General features: G+C 44.6%; 1 protein-coding gene across 1 annotated transcript; it reads left to right on the top strand.

Moving 5' to 3' along the window:
- Positions 1 to 2,417: 2,417 nt before the first annotated feature.
- On the top strand, positions 2,418 to 3,764 carry LOC124690613 (protein trichome birefringence-like 19). The gene is made up of 2 exons (XM_047223976.1): positions 2,418 to 2,897; positions 3,000 to 3,764. Exons 1-2 carry the CDS (start codon positions 2,418 to 2,420, stop codon positions 3,762 to 3,764), a joined length of 1,245 nt encoding a protein of 414 aa, XP_047079932.1.
- The last annotated feature ends 15,289 nt before the right edge of the window (positions 3,765 to 19,053 follow it).

Raw genomic sequence — 19,053 nt, 5'->3', positions numbered from 1 at the left:
ATATTTAGTTGATATTGTAATTGTTGATATTTCCTTCAAAATTTGAGTCAAACTTAAAAGTTACTTATTAGCTGAATTTATATGCCATCTGTTAGAAAACAGAGTACCAACTAACATGCTCCTTATTCTTCATGAGGACAATTGTATGGTGAGACGGTATTGTCGTATAGATAAAACACCTATACTAAAACTTTGCAATACATTTTTCATGAGGTATTCTTTGGCTTTTGAGTCTAGAGCAACATAACTGATTTCACTATCCTACTTTATCCTATTCTTCATGGAATGATAATAGCTCTCATCATGTTTTTCGTGTATATTGTAATAATAAACTCAAAGAAAAAATTATGAGTTAAATGAGGAAAAGGGGAATTATTCGGTGAAATAATTTTGTAGTGAGTTATTATATATGAAAAGTAGTGGAGTATAAAATATATGGAAAAAAGTATTGATCCAGTAGAGCTATAATTTTTGTTAGGAAAACAGCGGGCCCCATGCCCCATTTTATTAAAATGAAGCCAGGGATCCACATTGTAGCATGCAAGGAGAAAAAGTGTTAAACTCCCCGCTATGTTTCTGCACTATTTATTACATCTCCAGAACTAAATTTCTACTTCATTACAGGCACACCAGCATAAATCAGCAACTAACCCAAGAACCAGTTAGTGTTGTCGATGAAAAACTGCCGGAAAGAGACAAGCGATCCGCAGTAATTCTCCCCTTTTGAAGTCCAGCAACTGCAAGTTCCTGTCCATCAATTGCGATTGCTGTTCTTTGAGCAATGGTCACCATCTTCTCAGCATCGTTGTTGCATGATCCCGAACCACATGTAAACTTGACCATCGTTTCTCCTGAAAGCACATACCATTCCGGGTTTTCCATAAGGACCAAAGGAAGGCAGCAGTAGTTATACTGTAGATGGAGTTGTTGCCAAGTCAAATATGAAACATAGCATCAATTTTAGATAAACATCTTCCATCAAAAATCTCACTAACCATCAGCCACATTTGCTTAGGAACTACACATTCAAAGAATAAATGATAAATAGATTCATTTTCGACACAAAAGAGACAAGAAACATCATGAACCGTGCGATGTTTCGCTAGATTATCACGGGTCAGCAAACGATTCTGAGCGAAAAGCCACAAAAACACATGCACTCGCCCAGAAATTTGAATACTCCGAATAGAAGTCAAATGTGGTATTCTAACACCACCATCGTTAATTATTTTGTAAAAAGATTTAACAGAGTATGCTTGAAGCCACCAAGCTCCAGACCGGAGTATCTCTATCCTGGAAAAGAGACACAGACTGTAGCAAGAAGCACAAATCTTGTCATCTACCCATCATGACTGAATCAAAATACCGGCGAAAAGACAAGTGAATCTCATCCCCGACTAAAACACCCGCAACTCTAACTGCATGCAGGTTCATTACGATAGAAAATTACAAGTCCCAAAAAAGTATGAACATACAGAGCCATATTATAACTTCCAAAGAGGTTTAGATAATGACCTCGCATTTGTGTCCTCATAACATTCATAATGTGTCGCCACGTGGTTCGCCACGTCAAACTGAAGGCAGACCCCACCAGGCAGCTGGACGGGGCAAAATATGGGTAAAAGTGGAAGAGGATGACTAGAATTGGGTAATTCCAGGGGCATATCTGCTAAAAAGGTTGAGATTTTCTGTCAATAATACTACTCGATCAAGAGAGTTGACATTCCCTGAGTAGCTGCTGCTACGTGCTCGATGAAGTCGCACATGCATGTTCGTGCAACAAGAGAATAAACCAAATTATCCTAGACAGCCAAATTCCTAGTAAAAGAAACCTTCATGAATGAAACCATGCATCAATTTTAATCCAGCATGTATTGAGATTGACTAAGTTACCACAGATTTCTCGCTATCGACGACGGGAACATCTCGCCTTGATACTGAAAAAATATTTTGAATTTATGAGACATCAAAGTGTGTTTGATCATAATTCATAAATGAAACCATGTATCAGTTTGAATCTGACCGTTATTGAAACCACATGCGTCTCTTTATCGTTGACGGAAACACCGCCTTCAAACAAAAAAATATTTCGAATTTATGAGACATGAAAAAGTGTGTTTGATCCATAGCGTGCTAAGGGTAAAAGTGGAAGAGGATGACTTGAATGAGGTAATTCTGAGGGAATGTATATTCTCCTAAAAGGATGCAAGAGGAGTTGATTTTCCTCAATAATACTGGATCAAGAGAGTTGACTTTCCCTGAGTAGCTGCAGCTACGTGCTGGATCAAGTCGCACATGCATGTTCGTGCAGCAAGACAGCAAAGCAAATTATTCTAGACAGCCAAAACTCCCAGTAAAAGAAACCCTGCATCAATTCGTTGCGCCTCCCTCTGTGTGAGCTAGTTTGTCTTTGCGCGATGAAGAAGGTGAAGCCTAACAACCAAATCGCCCGGAAGGCAGCTTGCGCCAGCGGGCTGCTCCTAGTCGCCGTCTTCACCGCATGGAACTACTCGTCGCTGAGCACTGAGCGGCTCATCGACGCCGCCCCAGCCTCCTCCGCTGCTGCCACGGCGAGGTCATCCGGCGCGACCAGCAAAGCCACCAGCGGCGACGCGGCGTCGTGCGACGTGGCTCGGGGCGAGTGGGTGCCCGACTCTGCCGGGCCATACTACACGAACGCGACGTGCCCGCTGATCGACGGGCGGCAGGACTGCATGAAGTACGGCAAGCCGGGGATGGAGTCCATCCTCGGGTGGCGGTGGCAGCCCCACGGCTGCGACCTCCCTCGCTTCGACGCCGCCGCCTTCCTCCGGCTCGTCCGCGGCAAGTCCATGGCCTTCGTCGGGGACTCGGTCGCGCGCAACCACATGCAGTCCCTCATGTGCCTCCTCGCCAAGGTACCTTGAAGCTTTCCGCTTTACTTCTTGCAGCGCTTCAGAGATCGATCACGATCAAGTTGTCACCATGAAATGAACTCTCGTTGCCGTGGATGCATGCAGGTGGAGTACCCGAGGGAGGTGGAGCCGAAAGACTGCGTGCACTGCACGCGCAAGTACCACTACCGTGATCACGACTTCACGGTGTGCGTGTTCTGGACGCCGTTCCTGGTGCGGTGGAACCTGACGCGCGCGGGCGGGCAGCAGTTCATGGACCCGCACAACGTGTACCTGGACGAGGCGGACCCGGAGTGGAGCGGCGACGTCGCCGGCTACGACTACGTGGTGCTCAACGGCGCCAAGTGGTTCACGCGCCCCGCCGTGCTCTACGAGGGCGGCCGCCTCCTCGGCTGCGCCAACGTGGACGGCTGCGAGGCTGCGCACAACGCCACCGACGTGGCCCCGGACTACGCGGTGCGCGTGTCGTTCCGGACCGCGCTCCGTGCGCTGGGGAGGTTCCGCGGCAGGGTGGTGGTCCGGACGGTGGCGCCGCCGCACTACGAAAACGGCAAGTGGTACGACGGCGGGAACTGCGTGCGGACGCGGCCCGTGCGGAGCGACGAGACGAGCCTGCCGGAGACCGAGGCCGCGTTCCACGCCGCGCAGGTGGAGGAGTTCCGGGCCGCGGCGGCGGCAGAGCCGGCGGCGAGGTTCGTGCTGATGGACGTGAGCGAGATGATGCAGATGAGGGGCGACGGACACCCTGGGCAGTACGGGCACTGGCCGCACGAGAAGGTCGGCTTCGGCATCGACTGCGTGCACTGGTGCTTGCCCGGGCCCGTCGACGCATGGAATGAGCTTCTGCTCCATTTGCTTCTGAGTGATTAAACAGTACTACCTCGTTCCAAAAATATTACTAGCTTTTTCAGAAAGCTAAATTGGCTTTTAAAAGTGCTTATATTTCAGAATGAAGGTAATATATGGATTGGTCATGTTTCCGTTGAATTGCACAATATGAAATCGATTCCTCCTCAAAATAGAGATTTGTCCCGCTTTATAAATAAAGTCGCAATGGCCGAACCGATACAAATGTGGAGAGAAGAGGAGGTGGTCGCTAGAGAGGAGGTGGTTGTCACCTTTGGGAGGGAGATGATGGGGTGTCGGAGGGAGAAGGGAAAGAGGGGGAGGGGTGTTAGACTTTGAATAGCATTGTATTCTATATTGTACATGTATTGGTACTTTGTACCCTCTATATATATATAACTGGGTATCGGAGGGAGAAGGAAAACTAACTGGTGCACCATGGTGCCTAGGCACCACGAATCATAAAAGGAAACCTGAACAACAAACTGGGAAGTGATATGTCTCTGTTTCTATAATTGGAAAGTGCATTCTCTCTCATGTTGATATTTAGAAAGTGATTTTCTCTCCTTTATACACCTATGATGCAATCTGGCACCCACGATGTAATTGTACGGTCATGATGTATGGTGCCTGGGCACCATGGTGCCCCAGTTGAGCTTCCTATATATATATGAGATATGCCACCCGTATAGGGTTGAGCAAGTTCCCCTAAACATATCGTCTTGCGTGGTATCAGCCTAACCCTAATCGATCCACCCCCGGCCGCCGCCATGACCGCTTCCGCCTCGGGCTCTGCCATCGTCGCCGGCTCTCTCTCGGCGTCCCTGGCCGCCCTCCTTAACGCACCTGTCGTCACGCTTGCTCCTTTGGTGCCCCAATTCTTCGGCACCTCAAGCATGAGAGATGGGCATACCTACGCCATTCGCGGTGTGGAACTTGTTGTGCCCATAATAGGGCTGGTGGGTGGAGAGCTTCGCAATGTCTTGCAGGTCCCGTCGGTGACTCGTAATCTTTTATCCGTTTCTAAACTCAACCTTTATAATAATGTGCTATGTGAATTTCACCTATTTGATCTTTTTATTAAGGACCAAGCTACACGGGGCATCCTGGTTAGTGGTCGCTTGAGCCAAGGCTTGTACCGTCTGGAGGATCCATCAGTCTCTCGAGTCATCAGCGGTGTTTGTGTGTCATCATCACATTGGCACTCTCTCCTTGGTCATCCTGCAACACCCATAGTACATCATGTACTCCACCGCCATGAGCTGCCATTAGAGTCTAGCAATAAAGAGATAGCTGTGTGTGATGCCTGTCGGCAAGGCAGGAGTCATTAGCTCCCATTTGTTTCATCTACTAGAGAAGTAAAGAGTCCTCTTGAGATTGTGTTTTCTGATGTGTGGGGTCCAGCACAATCCTCTTAGTGGTCACAACTATTATGTCAGTTTTATTGATGCTTATAGTAAATTTACTTGGCTTGATCTTATTAAGCGTAAGTTTTAATAAGCTTGGGATCTCCCACCGTTTGTCATGCCCTCATACACATCAACATAATGGCACTGTTGAGCGCAAGCATCATCATATCGTTGAGACTGACCTCACATTACTTGCTCATGCTTCTGTCTCTTTTCGGTTTTGGAGTGATGTTTTTGCTACCGCATGTTTTCTTTTCAACAGACTACCTACACGTGTGCTTAATATGAAAACTCCTCTTGAGCTTCTCTTGCATGAAATTCTCGATTATACCTTTTTAAGTTCTTTGGGTGTGCGTGTTGGCCTCATCTTCACCCATATAATAGTCAAAAACTTGAGTTTCAGTCAAAAAAATGTGTGTTTCTTGGATACAGTTCTCTCCATAAAGGCTAAAAGTGCCTTCATGTGCCAAGGAACCGTGTCTACATGAAAGATCGAGATGTCGCCTAGAGGGGGGGGTGAATAGGTAATTACAAACTCTTGCGGATTTGTCTTGTATGAATGCGGAATTAAACTATCGTTTAGTTTACAAGCACAAACCCTAAATATGCTAAGCTCAACTAAGTGTGACAATAGCAACTAGAGCTAAGCAAGATAGGCACAAGATATATGTAGCACAAGTGATAGCAAGATATATGTACTTCAAGCACGATGGCTATCACAAGGAAAGAGAGCTCGGGTATAGAAATAACCGAGGCACGCGGAGACGAGGATGTATTCCCGTGTTCCCTTGCTTTGCAACAAGGTACGTCACGTTTGGAGGAGTGGAGGTCCCACGAAGGATTCCCCGCGCCACGAAGGCTCACCCTATTCTCCGAACCACACCCACGAAGGATAATGGCCCTTTCCTTATGGTTAGCTTTTCCTCCGCTCCGGAGATGGCAAGCTCCACAACCACTTCACAAGCTCCACGAAGGAGAAGCCCGGGCCTCTTCACAATCTTCTTGAAGAGATCACCGGAGCACCAATCACCAAGCCAACTAGGAGGTCACCCTCCAAGAGTAACAAGCTCACGGTCTCTCACTCGAACAAATCGTGGTGGAGAGCTCAACACTATGCAATGATGCAAAGCAAGAACACCGGAGGTGTTCAAGTCCTTCACACTCAAATCCCACCAAAGCAACGAATGCTAGGATGAGATTGGAGAGGAAGAACAAGGGGGAAAGTCAACCAAAGACTCCAAGATCTAGATCCCAAGAGATTCCCTCACTTAGAGAAGAAACGGTTTGATGGAAGTGTAGATCTAGATCCCCTCTCTCAAATCCTCAAATATGAGCAAGAATGATTGGAGGATTCAAAGGGGAGAGCAAGTTCTTCAAATAGTAGCAATGGAGGAGAGAGAATGGGAAGAACTAGTTGCTCAAGGTGGAAGAAGGGCCATTTATAGTCTAGGGAGAAAAATAACCGTTGGGGAAAAAGAAGGGTGAAAATCGCATTAAAATCGGGCAAAAAAAACAGCCCAGCCGGCCAGCAGGCCGGCCGACCGGAGCCTGGGCCGGGGAGGCCGGTCAGGCGTCCGGTCCGGCCGGCCCACCGACCGGGCGAGGCAGGGCGCGCGCATGGGCGGCGAATTCGTTCAGACCGCGCGGGGGGAAAGCAGCAGGCCGCCTGGGCTTCGGCGGCCCAGCAGCGCCGGGCGGCGCGGAGCGCAGGCCGCGCGGGGGCGCGACGGGTGAGTGGGCCGGACGGGGCGGCGGCCCGGTTAAAGTCCGGTCAGACCGGAGGGGGAGCTGGGCCAGGCTGGCGCGTGGGCCGGTGGCCGCCCGGTCGACCGGGTGGGCCGGCATGCGGTCCGGCAGGCCGGGCGGCAACCGGCCGCCTCCCCCTTTTTTTTTTTCTTTTTCTTTTTCTCTTTTACCTTTTCTTTAATAACTATTGCTCCCGAACTCCGATTAACATGAAACCAATTTTGTTGGAAAGATAACGACGAATAGAACCCCAACAAAAACTGGAAATATGGAGACTCCTCACAGAACATTTTTAGATGATTTTAGAGAGGGAGTCTCCCACCGTCAAGAAACGGTGAAGACGTCCAAACTTGAAAACGCAATAGAAGATGCATGCGGATTCCGTTTTCGATGAACTTGGGCTTGTTGTAAAGCTAGCAACAAGCTCAAGAACCTCACACAGAGAAACACCAAGAAGCAATAAGGATATGCAAAGTATGCAAAGGATTGAGCTCCCTAAGACGATGTGATCAAGTTACTTAACCGAAAGCCCCTCTTAATAGTGTGGCTATCTATCCTATAATCCGGTCTCCCAACATCCACCTTGAGACCGGTAAAAGGAAAACCTAGCAAGTCCATACCTTTGCCTTGCGCATCCCGCTTGATCTTGATGATAACTCTTCAAGCTTCACTCAAGCCGGAATGCCTCACTTGATCAATGTTGCTTCGTGAAGACTCACAAATACTCTCCCATACACTATGATGGGAAAGCCCCATTGATGCACATCTTCACATGTCCATTATCACCAAATGGACGGCAAGCTTCAAGCATGTGATTCATTCAAGATGCTCATCTTGAACTTGCCCAACTCAACCTTGTATCTTCTCATACTCACATAAGATAGAGCATGGCTAATATTGAGTTCCACATAAGAACTCCATCTTCATTTCTTTTTCTTGATCATATCACATATATATCTTCATACCGATGATCTTGATGCCAATACACAAGGTATACCTTTATCTTCATGGCATCCATACTTGAATCCAACACATGGAGAGCAAGTAGTACCTATGGAATATTCCTTCATATAAACTCAATGAAAACATTAGTCCATAGGGGTTGTCATTAATTACCAAAACCACACATAGGGGCAATGTACCCTTACACTACATATCTCGTGATGTTGTCTTTGATGAGAATGTTTTCCCTTTTCAGCCACGCCTCACACACCCACCACTGATCCATCCATGCATTCATCTCCTATTCTACCAGGCCAATTTGAAGATGTTGCATATTCTCCCTTGTTGTTGCCTAACCATGGTGCAGGAATCGGTTGTGGTGCTCGCTAGCATGGAACCCTCCCTGACGCTGCACCAGCCCCCGCTAGCCCCCACGTGGTTGGCCTCGACGTCGATCACGTCGCCCCACTGCATGCAGCGATCTTGCCCCGACGCATGTGCATGTACCCGGTGGATGAACTGTACCTTATCCGCTGGGCTCGACCTCCAGCGCGCCGGTCTCGCCTGACACACAACCGTCGTCAGGGCCGGCCTCGCCAGGCTCGCCTCCACCACCAGGACCACCATTGTAATATCCCAGGTTTAGAGGCTATAAAATGAGAAAAACACCAAACTGTGCATTGCATTCATGCATAGAAAATCCGGGAGATTTTCGCGCTTTCAAACAGAACTTACCACAGTAACTGAAGTTTCACTTGACTTGCTGGAATTGAAGTAGATCATCAAGTCAAGCGCTATAAACTCCACAGTGATCTTTCCTAAAACCTTGTTTTGGGTAGATATGATTTGATCTGTGGGCTAGATCAAATAGAATTAGCTTTACAACAAACAACACCTTGAGTAAGGGTCAACTACAAGATCCTATAAAAGATATCCATATGACATTCCTTACAACAACACATGAATACTTGTTCAACTATAAATCAAAGAACCCAATTAATTAAGAAACTATTCTATACTTATCTTTTCCATGTTTTTCACTAACTAAATATTCCTACCATGAGTCACATGGTATATCTTCAACTAAAACATTGAGCCCAAGCCAAGGACTTTCATAATCATCCTTTATCAACCCTTGACCAATCAATATTGTTCATTCTAACCTATTCCTATTAAACCTCAGAGAAAGGAGAGGATTATCTTTACACCATCTATTGAGTAGAACTCTAGGTTAATATTCAAATACTATCCAAGTGAGGTAAGTTATTGATGTTAACTAATGTTACAATAAATATAAGTTAAGTACTAAACCCTACTTGACTTAGCCAACACTTGATGGTGAGTAAGAGCCTATTTTACAAGTGATTCAAGAAAGGCAAGTGTTGTGATCATTAAACCTTGGTAATGATCATAAACCCTAGAGGAACCCTACCTATCCCAAAGAGCTCAAGCTACAGGTGTATGCTCATGTACATGGACCAATACTTGATCTTGGAAAGGAGAACCATGTTTCACCAAAGAACCATTTTAGGACCAATAATGTGCTCATTACAAATTGGGTGATGATCATAAACCCTAAGAATTCAGATGAATGCTAGGAGAGGAATAATAAAGAGAGATTAGTGAGGAATCAGTTGATCATGTCTAATGCATGATCTTACCTTATAAATTGAGATGATAAGTTAAACCTATATATGTGATCAATAGATCTCATCCTTCTCATGAAATAATAAGTAAATCACTAGTAGTTAACCAAACCAATCCTCACGCCTTGGTAGAGGAGTAATGATATTGTACTTAAACCTTGCTTATCCAAACACTTGAGACAACCCTAGCATTGCCTTGGTACAAGAATTCTAACTAAGTGAGGAGGAATAACCCTAGACAATTAAACATAACCCAAGCTTATGGCCATGTCTTAAACCTAGTTGTGTATCACATTGGTGATCACTACTAAAACCCTAGGCCATATTTGAATTCCAATCCAAGTATCACTTTGGATCATAAGTAGAACCCTGCCATGCCTCATGCGTATTTTCTACTTCAAAGAGTGAAGCATCACCAAAACCCTAAATCTTTCACATAGGATTCACTCCATATATAATACCATGCCCTAACTTGTGTATCATGGATCACAAGTAGCACCCAAGCCATATATACTTAGGCCTAAATGCCATTTGGTGGGTAGAGTTAAACCAATATCCAATTCTATTGTTGCTATCCAAGTAATTTGGTTAGTTAACTAAATAAAATAGTGTTCTATAAAATAGAATCACTATATAAGCAAATGAATTAACCAATGGTGAGCTTGGGAATTACCCTAAAGTAATTCAAGCTAAAGTTGGTTAATGAGACTAGTCATTATGGGGCTTATCAAACTATTTTCCTAAACCCTAATAAACCATCATCCACATAAAATCATAAACTAACCTCATTCCCAATAACATTTAATTTAAACTTTAGCCATAATGAAAATATGTGTGATCCATCCATATTGCTAAGTATTAGCAAAACCTACTTATGTGTTCACTATGCATTTGTTATTAATTCTAAATCATTTAAAATAATCTGGTTCTTAAATTTAAAAAGGGAATGGAGATACACAATTAAAACCATTTCCACTTTACTCAAATCTCACCAAATATCAATCTAATCAAAATTTCAAAAACTTGTTCAAACAACAACATTAGGCAGTGAGCATGCTTATAAAGTTGCATTAATATTCCAATAATTTAGAACCTACAAAATAAACAGAAATCAAATGTGAATTCAAATCAGAAAATAAAATAGAAAATAAATAACAAAAGGAGAAACGGGCTGTAGCAGGCCAACACCGCCCGTGTCACCAGCCCAGCCCACGAACAACCAGCCCACCACCATCGTACCGTTTCGGCGAAGAATAAAAAGGGCCTCGTCTTCTTCCCCGGCATCGACAACGCAGAGGAGGAGCCGGCCACGTCCTCGCTACGGATAGAAATGCTCCCGGACGCCAGAGATCATCTCAGAGGTACCTCCAAGCTCGCCCACGTCCGCTCTATCCGAAAACATCTCGATTCACGAAGATTCACGCTCAGAACGAGTTCAACGCTGCCGACGTATCTCCTCCGGTCACCGCCGCTGCCTCGTCCCTCCAGACCTTGTCGTGCCCTATAAAAGCACCAGGATGATCTCTGAAGGCTTCTGAACCCTAGCCTCCACTCTCCAAATCTTCTCTGCCTCTCCATCTCTCTCAGTGAACCACCATAGTTCGCCGGTGTTCATCACGATGCCGTCGTTGGAGACCATCCCGAGGTCCGTGGTGTAGCCGTGGCGAACCGCAAGGGTTCACTGATCCTCTGGGTGCGAGGAATCGAGCAGGAGCCTCCTCAGTTGGCTCAGTTGGAGCGATTTGTACCGCAGGTGGTCGCCGGGATCCGCGATGGTGAGCTCGTCTCCGACCTCCTCAAGCCTCATCGAGCACACCAACATCTTCAGGTTGATCTTGCGCCTCTCCTGCATCTACTTTCGCGTTTTAGGGTTAACCATAGCTCGAGATGGGTAGTTGGCCGGAGTTCGTTGCCGCGGCAGTCCTCGCCGGAGCTAGCTCCGGTGGTCATATCGGAAAAGCGACACCACCATCAAGTTTAGAATGTCGAGGAGGTCCAGAAAACCTATTGGAGCATCCCGGGGAACCCTAAATCGGCGGCGCCGTCTTTGGCTGTCCGCCGGCGTCAAGCCGCCGGCGAGACCGACGTGGCCTGTAGATCCCCCACGAGGTCTTTGACTAGTCTTCGTCCAGGTGGCATCTGACCTGGAAAGGACCCCACCTATCTGCGCCTCTGGGTCTAAATCGAATCGGTACGTTTAGTTTTTAGGTTTAATTTAAATCTCAGAAATCATTGAAACTCTACCAAAATAGATAAAATTCGTTTTAGCTCAGAAAAATATAACTAATATATCAAAATGCTCACAAAAATAAACTCTATTCAAATAAAATATAAAATAAAAATTTGTGTCAAAATAAAATTCACTTATTTTTACCTTTATTAATTATGCCATTACATTTGTTTTAAATCTAATTTGAATTCAATAATTAGTGAAGTTTCAAAATTAAATATTAGCTATTCAGTAACTAAATAAAATATTAAGATTAGTTTTCTTTATCATATTTCATTAACTTAAATGTTAGTGGTAACTTATAAACCCTTATTTGCAAATTACCATTTACTATTTTCTTTAAATAATAATAAAGCAAGAAAATACTAAAGGCTAATATTATTTTTGTAATTCAAAATTTATTTACTTAAACATCTTTAGTTAACAACTTAAGTATTTTAAAACCTAATAACAATTATTAAACCCTGATTTCTAAATTAAACCTAAATAGGAGTTACTCTTATTATTAATTCTTGTGGAAATTAATAAAATGTCAAACCATTATTAATTTTGTTTCAAAGTAATTAGTTACCACACCTATATTGCCAATTATCATTTTAAGCGTTGTACCATAATTTAGAAACCTTAGTTTTAATATAAGTAAAACCTTCATCTCATTATTTTATGTGTTCATCCTAAATTGTTTCAATTCTTAAACCCTAGTTGTTTATCACATGTGATCATGTAAGCTTCACCTATACATATAGAACCCTAGTTAGCAACAAATGAATCCATGTTTGTGATCTACTAAAATAAAACCAATTCACATAAGATTATCATTTCATGTCTCTATCTTTGAGTAATACCTATATAATCCAATAGTGCCACCTAGGTATAAACCCTAGCTTGTTACCACATGTTAGCACCATTGATCATCATTCTTAGTATCACACCATTGCAATCAACCTTAACCATCATTACCTAGTAGAACCATGGAGATCAATCCTAATACCAATCTTGTGTAGTAATTCACATCACATGCTCCTATTCAACTAAACCCTACTTAGGAAATATTAAGCCACCTAGCTTAGAAACCATTATTGAATACTTAGTAAAACAAATAGGAAGCTATAGTAAACCCTAACTTATAGCACCACTTTGATAACCATCCTTTGAGATAATACCCTATAGTCAATCATAGTAGTAACCATGCATAATAATTTAAATTGTTGTCCATGGTTAGTAATAAACCTGCCAAAACTTGCTACATATAGAGCCACCCAAGTTAAGAACCAACTAGTCCCTATTAGAGAACTAAATGAATCCAATAGTAAACCCGAGAAACCCATATCTTCTATTTATAGTAGTTCTTATTCTTATTTAACATGTTCTTCAAAAGTTATTCATTTGAAGTAAATATCAATCAAACCATAGAAGCCCTAGTTCTTATTTGAAATACTTACTATTTCTTAATCAGCATGTTCTTCAAAAGTTATTCTTTTGAAGTATAATATAAGTAATCATCAGCCATACCATGTAGAACTTAAAATTGACAACTGTTCTTTACATATTATTCCACTACTATTCTTTGTGTGTATGATTGTTATTATGCATTATATCACTTATTCATGCTATTAATATCACCAACCCTAATAATAACCTTGTTTGAGAACCATCCTAAAAGTGCAACACACCCTACAGAAATCTTTACAACTCATCCATTCTAAATCATCGGGGTTAGGTTACGCTCGGGGCGATTGCATCTCATACTATGCATTATAGCATCTTTGCCAGTTCTTTAAACATTGTCCTTACCGAACGATGATGGTATTTCAGAATTTGGAGTTCTCACGTATCGAAGCTTTTGCCTGCATAATCTTGCAGTCAAAAAGGCAAGTTCATCGCTTGCTCATGTCATTTGATTTTTTTTTATAAAATTATATGCAAAGTACTATACTTATCACTCTTGCATTGAAAAGCAAAGTATTATTTTACAATTATGAATATGACTATGTGGTGGGAAATGGAACCATGATATGTGTTGATATGGTGGAGGTTCCATTGCAAGGGTACTACTCATCTAGGACTAAGTACCAACGCCGTCCAGTGATTCTAGCGTCGTACATTTCGCGTTGACCATAAGATCTATAATGGCTCTGGGGAAGTCAGTTTTATCTTTTCCCTCTTGCATATCAACGGACTTGATAGAGCCTGGATGGATGTTGGAGATAACATTGCAGTAGGTCGGGAAATCCTTTAAAATCCCCATCCGTGTGGATTAGAGGCTCTACCGTCTATGAGGGATTGTCCGTAGTACACCGGGGGTAAATCCGTATGATAGGGAGATGTCTACCGGGGGTGTACGGATGGACAAAAGTGTGGGTATGCAAGGTCACGGAGAAGGCAGTGATTAGCTTGGATCTTACACCTAGCCCCACACCAAGGAAGTGTGGACGAGCATGCATCTCAGATAGGTATCAAGGATAAGTTCTCTTATGGGAAAAGTAACGCACCTTTGCAGAGGGTATTGAATTGTGGCAGACAATCCCTGTTCCGGGAAGGGAACTACGAACACGGCAGGGAAGGAACTCCACGAAGTTCTGTTCAACCTGTGAAGACTGACGGGCATAGTTTTTTGAATAAACTAAACCTTTTGAAGAAATGTTTATGAAAACTTGCATTTGCCTATGACTTTCTGGTCTATGGTCGTAGCTAGTGCATGATACACCTATTTCCTAATATGAACTTGCTAAGTACGCTCGTACCCATTCCATCCCATTTGAACCCCCTTCTTAGATCAAGGCACCAAAGGAGAAACTACCGTGGAACTCGAAGACAAAGGAGTCAACTGCAACAAGATGAAGAATCCAAGCAAAGAAGTCAATGAAGTCAACTTCTGCAGCAACTAGAGTGGAGACTTAGACTAGTAATAGAAGGGAACCTTTCCCTAATCCTAGCACCTAAGTAGTGGTACACTGGGTCACCGCAACCATCGCCCGCCCCGCCTCCGTCACTTGGGCCAACATCACCCGCGGCCTCAGCCCCGCGCGTTCCTGTGCCGCCCATCGCCCCTGCTGTTGGGGCGCCTCCTGCACGTGACCCTCACACACGTAGTCGCAACGGCATCACTCGTCCCAAGGAGCGCACGACACTGTTGCTTGGCTAGCTGCATGCATGGCCCATGCGGTGGAAGACCCGACCTTTGTACCACGCAGTTATCAGGCTGCTATGGAACATGAGTATCAGGCTCTTATGAACAATGAGACATGGACACTTCTCCCCCTTCCACCTCGTGTCAACATCATTGATTCGAAGTGGGTTTTCAAGGTCAAGAAACATGCAGATGGTTGCATTGAGCGCTACAAAGCGCGTCTTGTGGCTAAGGGCTTCAAACAACGGTATACACTGGATTATGAGGACACGTTCAGACCCATTGTCAAGCCTACCACCATTCAGCTTCTACTGTCCCTAGAAGTATCTCGAGGCCGGTCTTTTCGCCAGCTTGATGTGCATAATTTTTTTATTCATAGTTTGCTTGAAGAAGAGGTATATATGAGGCAGCCGTCGGGATTTGTTGACCACACTCAGTCCCATCACCTCTGTGGTCTGATGAAGGCTCTTTATGGTCTGAAGTAAGCGCCTTGTGCCTGACACGCTCGCTTGGCTTCAACTCTTCGTCTCCTCCACGACAGACACTTTTTTGTTCTTATTTCAACGGCAGAGTGTGACCATGTATCGTACTTGCTTGTGTACGTGGACGATATCATCCTGGTCAGTTCTTCCTCGATGGCTGCATATGCTCTCATGTTTGCTCTTGGTGTTGATTTTGCTGTCAAGGATCTGGGCCAGCTCCACTTCTTCCTGGGTATTGAGGTTGCTCATCAGTCTAGTGGCTTGGCATTTATATAGAAGAAGTATTCTCTTGATCTCTTGGCTCCACTTCTCTTGAAGTGCAACATGTCGCCTACGCCCATGTCCTCCACTGATAAACTCTCGGCTGCTAATGGTGCTCCTTTGTCCCCGGAGGATGCAACAGAGTACTGCATTATTGTCGGTGGATTGCAGTACCTTATGATCACGCGCCCGGATATGTCCTTTGCTGTAAATAGGGTGTGCTAGTATCTTCATGCCCCTACAGATGTGCACTGGTCTCCTGTTAAATGCATCCTGCGTTATGTGCGTCTCACTGTGTCTTTTGCATTACACATGCGTGCCAGTTCATTAGGAGTTATGTCTGCTTTCTCTGATGCTGATTTGGTTGGTTGTCTAGACGACATGCACTCTACGGGGGGGTTATGATGTGTTTATGGGTCCTAATTTGATTGCATGGAGTGGACGCAAGCAAGTCACTGTCTCCCGCATCAGTACAAAAGCTGAGTATAAGGCTGAACTTATATGGGTTGAGTCCCTTGTTTAGGAATTGGGAGTTTCTCAACCTCATCCTCCGGTTCTCTCATGCGACAACATCAGTGTTGCGTTTCTGTCGTCCAACCCGATGTTCTATGCATGAACCAAACACATTGAGATTGACTATAATTTTGTGAGGGAAGGCGTTGCACAGAAGCTACTACAAATAAAGTTCATCTTCTCAAAGGATCAACTTGCGGACATCTTCACCAAGCCTCTACCTTTGCCCATGTTTGAGGTATGTAGGCGCAATCTCAACCTTCTTGCCACATCAGGAGTGAGTTGAGACTGAGGGAGGGTGTTAGACTTTGTATAGCATTGTATTCTGTATTGTACATGTATTTGTACTTTGTACCCTCTATATATATACCACCCGTATATGGTTCAGCAAGTTTCCCCAAACATATCATCTTACAAGGGGAGAAGGTGGAGAAGTGGAAGAGGGGTGAATGTAGAGAAGAGGAAGAGAAGGACGAAGAAGGTGGAGAAGGGGTAGAGGAGGAGGGGAAAGTGAGAAAGGATAGAGAGGGATCTTTTTTTGAATTTTTCAGATTTGATTTTTTTTCATCGAAATCTAAAACATCCGGAAACTCTATTTTAATTTTCGATTTTGAGGAATCTAAAATATCGGTGGACGTTGACTTTGGATGTAACTTTTTTTTAAACCTCCTACTCTGGGGGAGCCCTCCACAGCCTTACTTTATTAAAACCAGCAAAAAGTTACAGAGGAGTACAAAAAATATAAATAAAGATATTAACACTATATACAAAGGATCAACTATGGTAGAGAGTCAAGTCATAATGACAGGTTGTCCACCTCAGCACTTTCCACCCTATGCATAAGCATGGTGACATCATGAAAAACACCTGCATTCCACCCTCTGAAAGTTGGCCTAATGCATTTTAAAACATATAAGTTCCTTTGCTTCCAGATATTCCAACATGCCAGGATCACCACTTCAACAAAACATGGGCCTCTAAAAGCTCTTTTGTAGATAAATTTTCATATAAAAAAACTTTTTAATCTGATTGTATGCAAAATCTAGAGCCATTTTACCGAAACATGGTGCCATTTTGTAAAATATGTAAAAAAGTCATGTTTCTTATTTTCCTTATAACTAGATAACATAACACATGGACATCTCTAAGGATTTTAAATTTTGATATTTCTATCATTTTATTTTATTTTTTCAAAGCTGAAAAGGGGATACACGAGGGGGGGAGGGGGTGCGAATGTGAGACTGTTAGTAGCCGTGGGCCCAAATGTGGCGCGCTACCAATAAGGTGTAGCTTCTCGCGTGCGCTGGTATGGGGCCCTATTTTGGCCTCACCCGCGCCCCGCCAGCCAAATATATTGCAAACGGGCGGGCAAAAGGACACACGATGGGTACAGACATATCAGGCGCGTGCCTCGATTGGCGCACGCTGCAGGAAGTTTATAGATCCGAGTGAAGATGGGCCCACCTAGTAGCCATGTGACCTAATATCCTCTCCGATGCAGTTCGAGCAGAACAGTCACGTGCGTGTTTCTAGCCCGCGAGAAATAAAAGCACTCACGTGCGTTCTGGTGGGTGCGTTGCTTCTAGCAAGTGTGCCCCTTTAGCGTTTTCCCTACTAGTGACCAGAGTACCCGACAGACCAGGAGAGGGGATCCGCCCTCCACTACCCAACGTGCACGCCATCCAGATGAAGTAACATGGCTGATTAGGTCTAGATCAGGCTCGACCGCCTGCTAGTACTCGATCAAGCCCCCACTTGGCGTATCACCATGCTGCTGCACGTAGGCCGCCATCGCCATCAATCTGTAGCTTCATGGAAAACCTGACCTTGCCACCACCGAGCCTCCATGTGCTAACCATATGCCATGAGCGGTGTCGCCGCAGCCTCACTCCTCTCAAGGCGGCCCCGTCCGAGACCACACACATCAACAAAGAAGCACCCCCACCGCGAGGCCCGGGGACAGAGCCGTGCCATTATCGACGCTGCCACGTCGCCGGTCAAGTGGTCACAATGTTGGCATCCAAGAACACTCCACTGCATGCCAACAAGAACATCACTTTGACCCTCCCAGAAGGGAGAAGAACCGCACAGACCATGATGTTATCAACGCTGCCATGTCGCCGATCAAGTGGTCACAATGTCGGCATCCAAGAACTCTCCACTGCATGCCATCAAGAACATCACTTCGTCCCTCCCGGAAGGAAGATGAACCGCACAGACCATGCTGCCAAGGCTGCCAGATCTAGGCCCGCCTGGCCTAGGGTACCAGTGATATGTCGCAAACGTATCTATAATTTTTGATGTTCCATGCTTGTTTTACACCAATTACTATATGTTTTAAGGGACTAACCTATTAATAGTTGCAAAAGTGCACAAGTTCTTGGTTTCAACTTTGTTGTGCAGGAAATAGGCAAATATGGAAGAAAATAGCTCATTATGGTGAAATCTGGAATTTCCCGGAATCTGTCCCTGCTGAACACTTTTCAAAGATCGCTTCGAAACTCCATCAAAACGACGTCCAATGGAAAAGTCGTAAACTAAAAAGTTGTAGAGAATTTCAAACCGAACAATTTGGACATCTTATTCGTCCAGAACGGACAACGGATGCATCCGGAAAAGCAGAATTACTACGGAGGTTCGTGCAGTCTCGGGACCTCGAAAGTTGGTGACGTATTTGACACAAACTCTTTCCATACCTGGATATTTCGGCCCATCCACGAGTTGTGAGGCTCATGAAGGACAGAGGGGAGTCCTAGGAAGATTCTAGAGGTGCCCAAGAGCCCTTCGATCAAAGGGGCATCCATCCCATAGCCTAGACTGCATCTCCAACACTATATATTGACAGGAAACCCTATTTTTGGAGGCCCCCAAGCATTGTCACGAAAATCCTCCTCCTTGGCAGCAGCCTGTAACACCCCAAGTTTCAATAAAAAGAAAGTTAGAGAAATCCAGAA

Source organism: Lolium rigidum, chromosome 2, assembly GCF_022539505.1.
Source record: "Lolium rigidum isolate FL_2022 chromosome 2, APGP_CSIRO_Lrig_0.1, whole genome shotgun sequence".
NCBI lineage: Eukaryota > Viridiplantae > Streptophyta > Magnoliopsida > Poales > Poaceae > Lolium > Lolium rigidum.
This window is presented reverse-complemented; position numbering and strand designations above follow the sequence as displayed.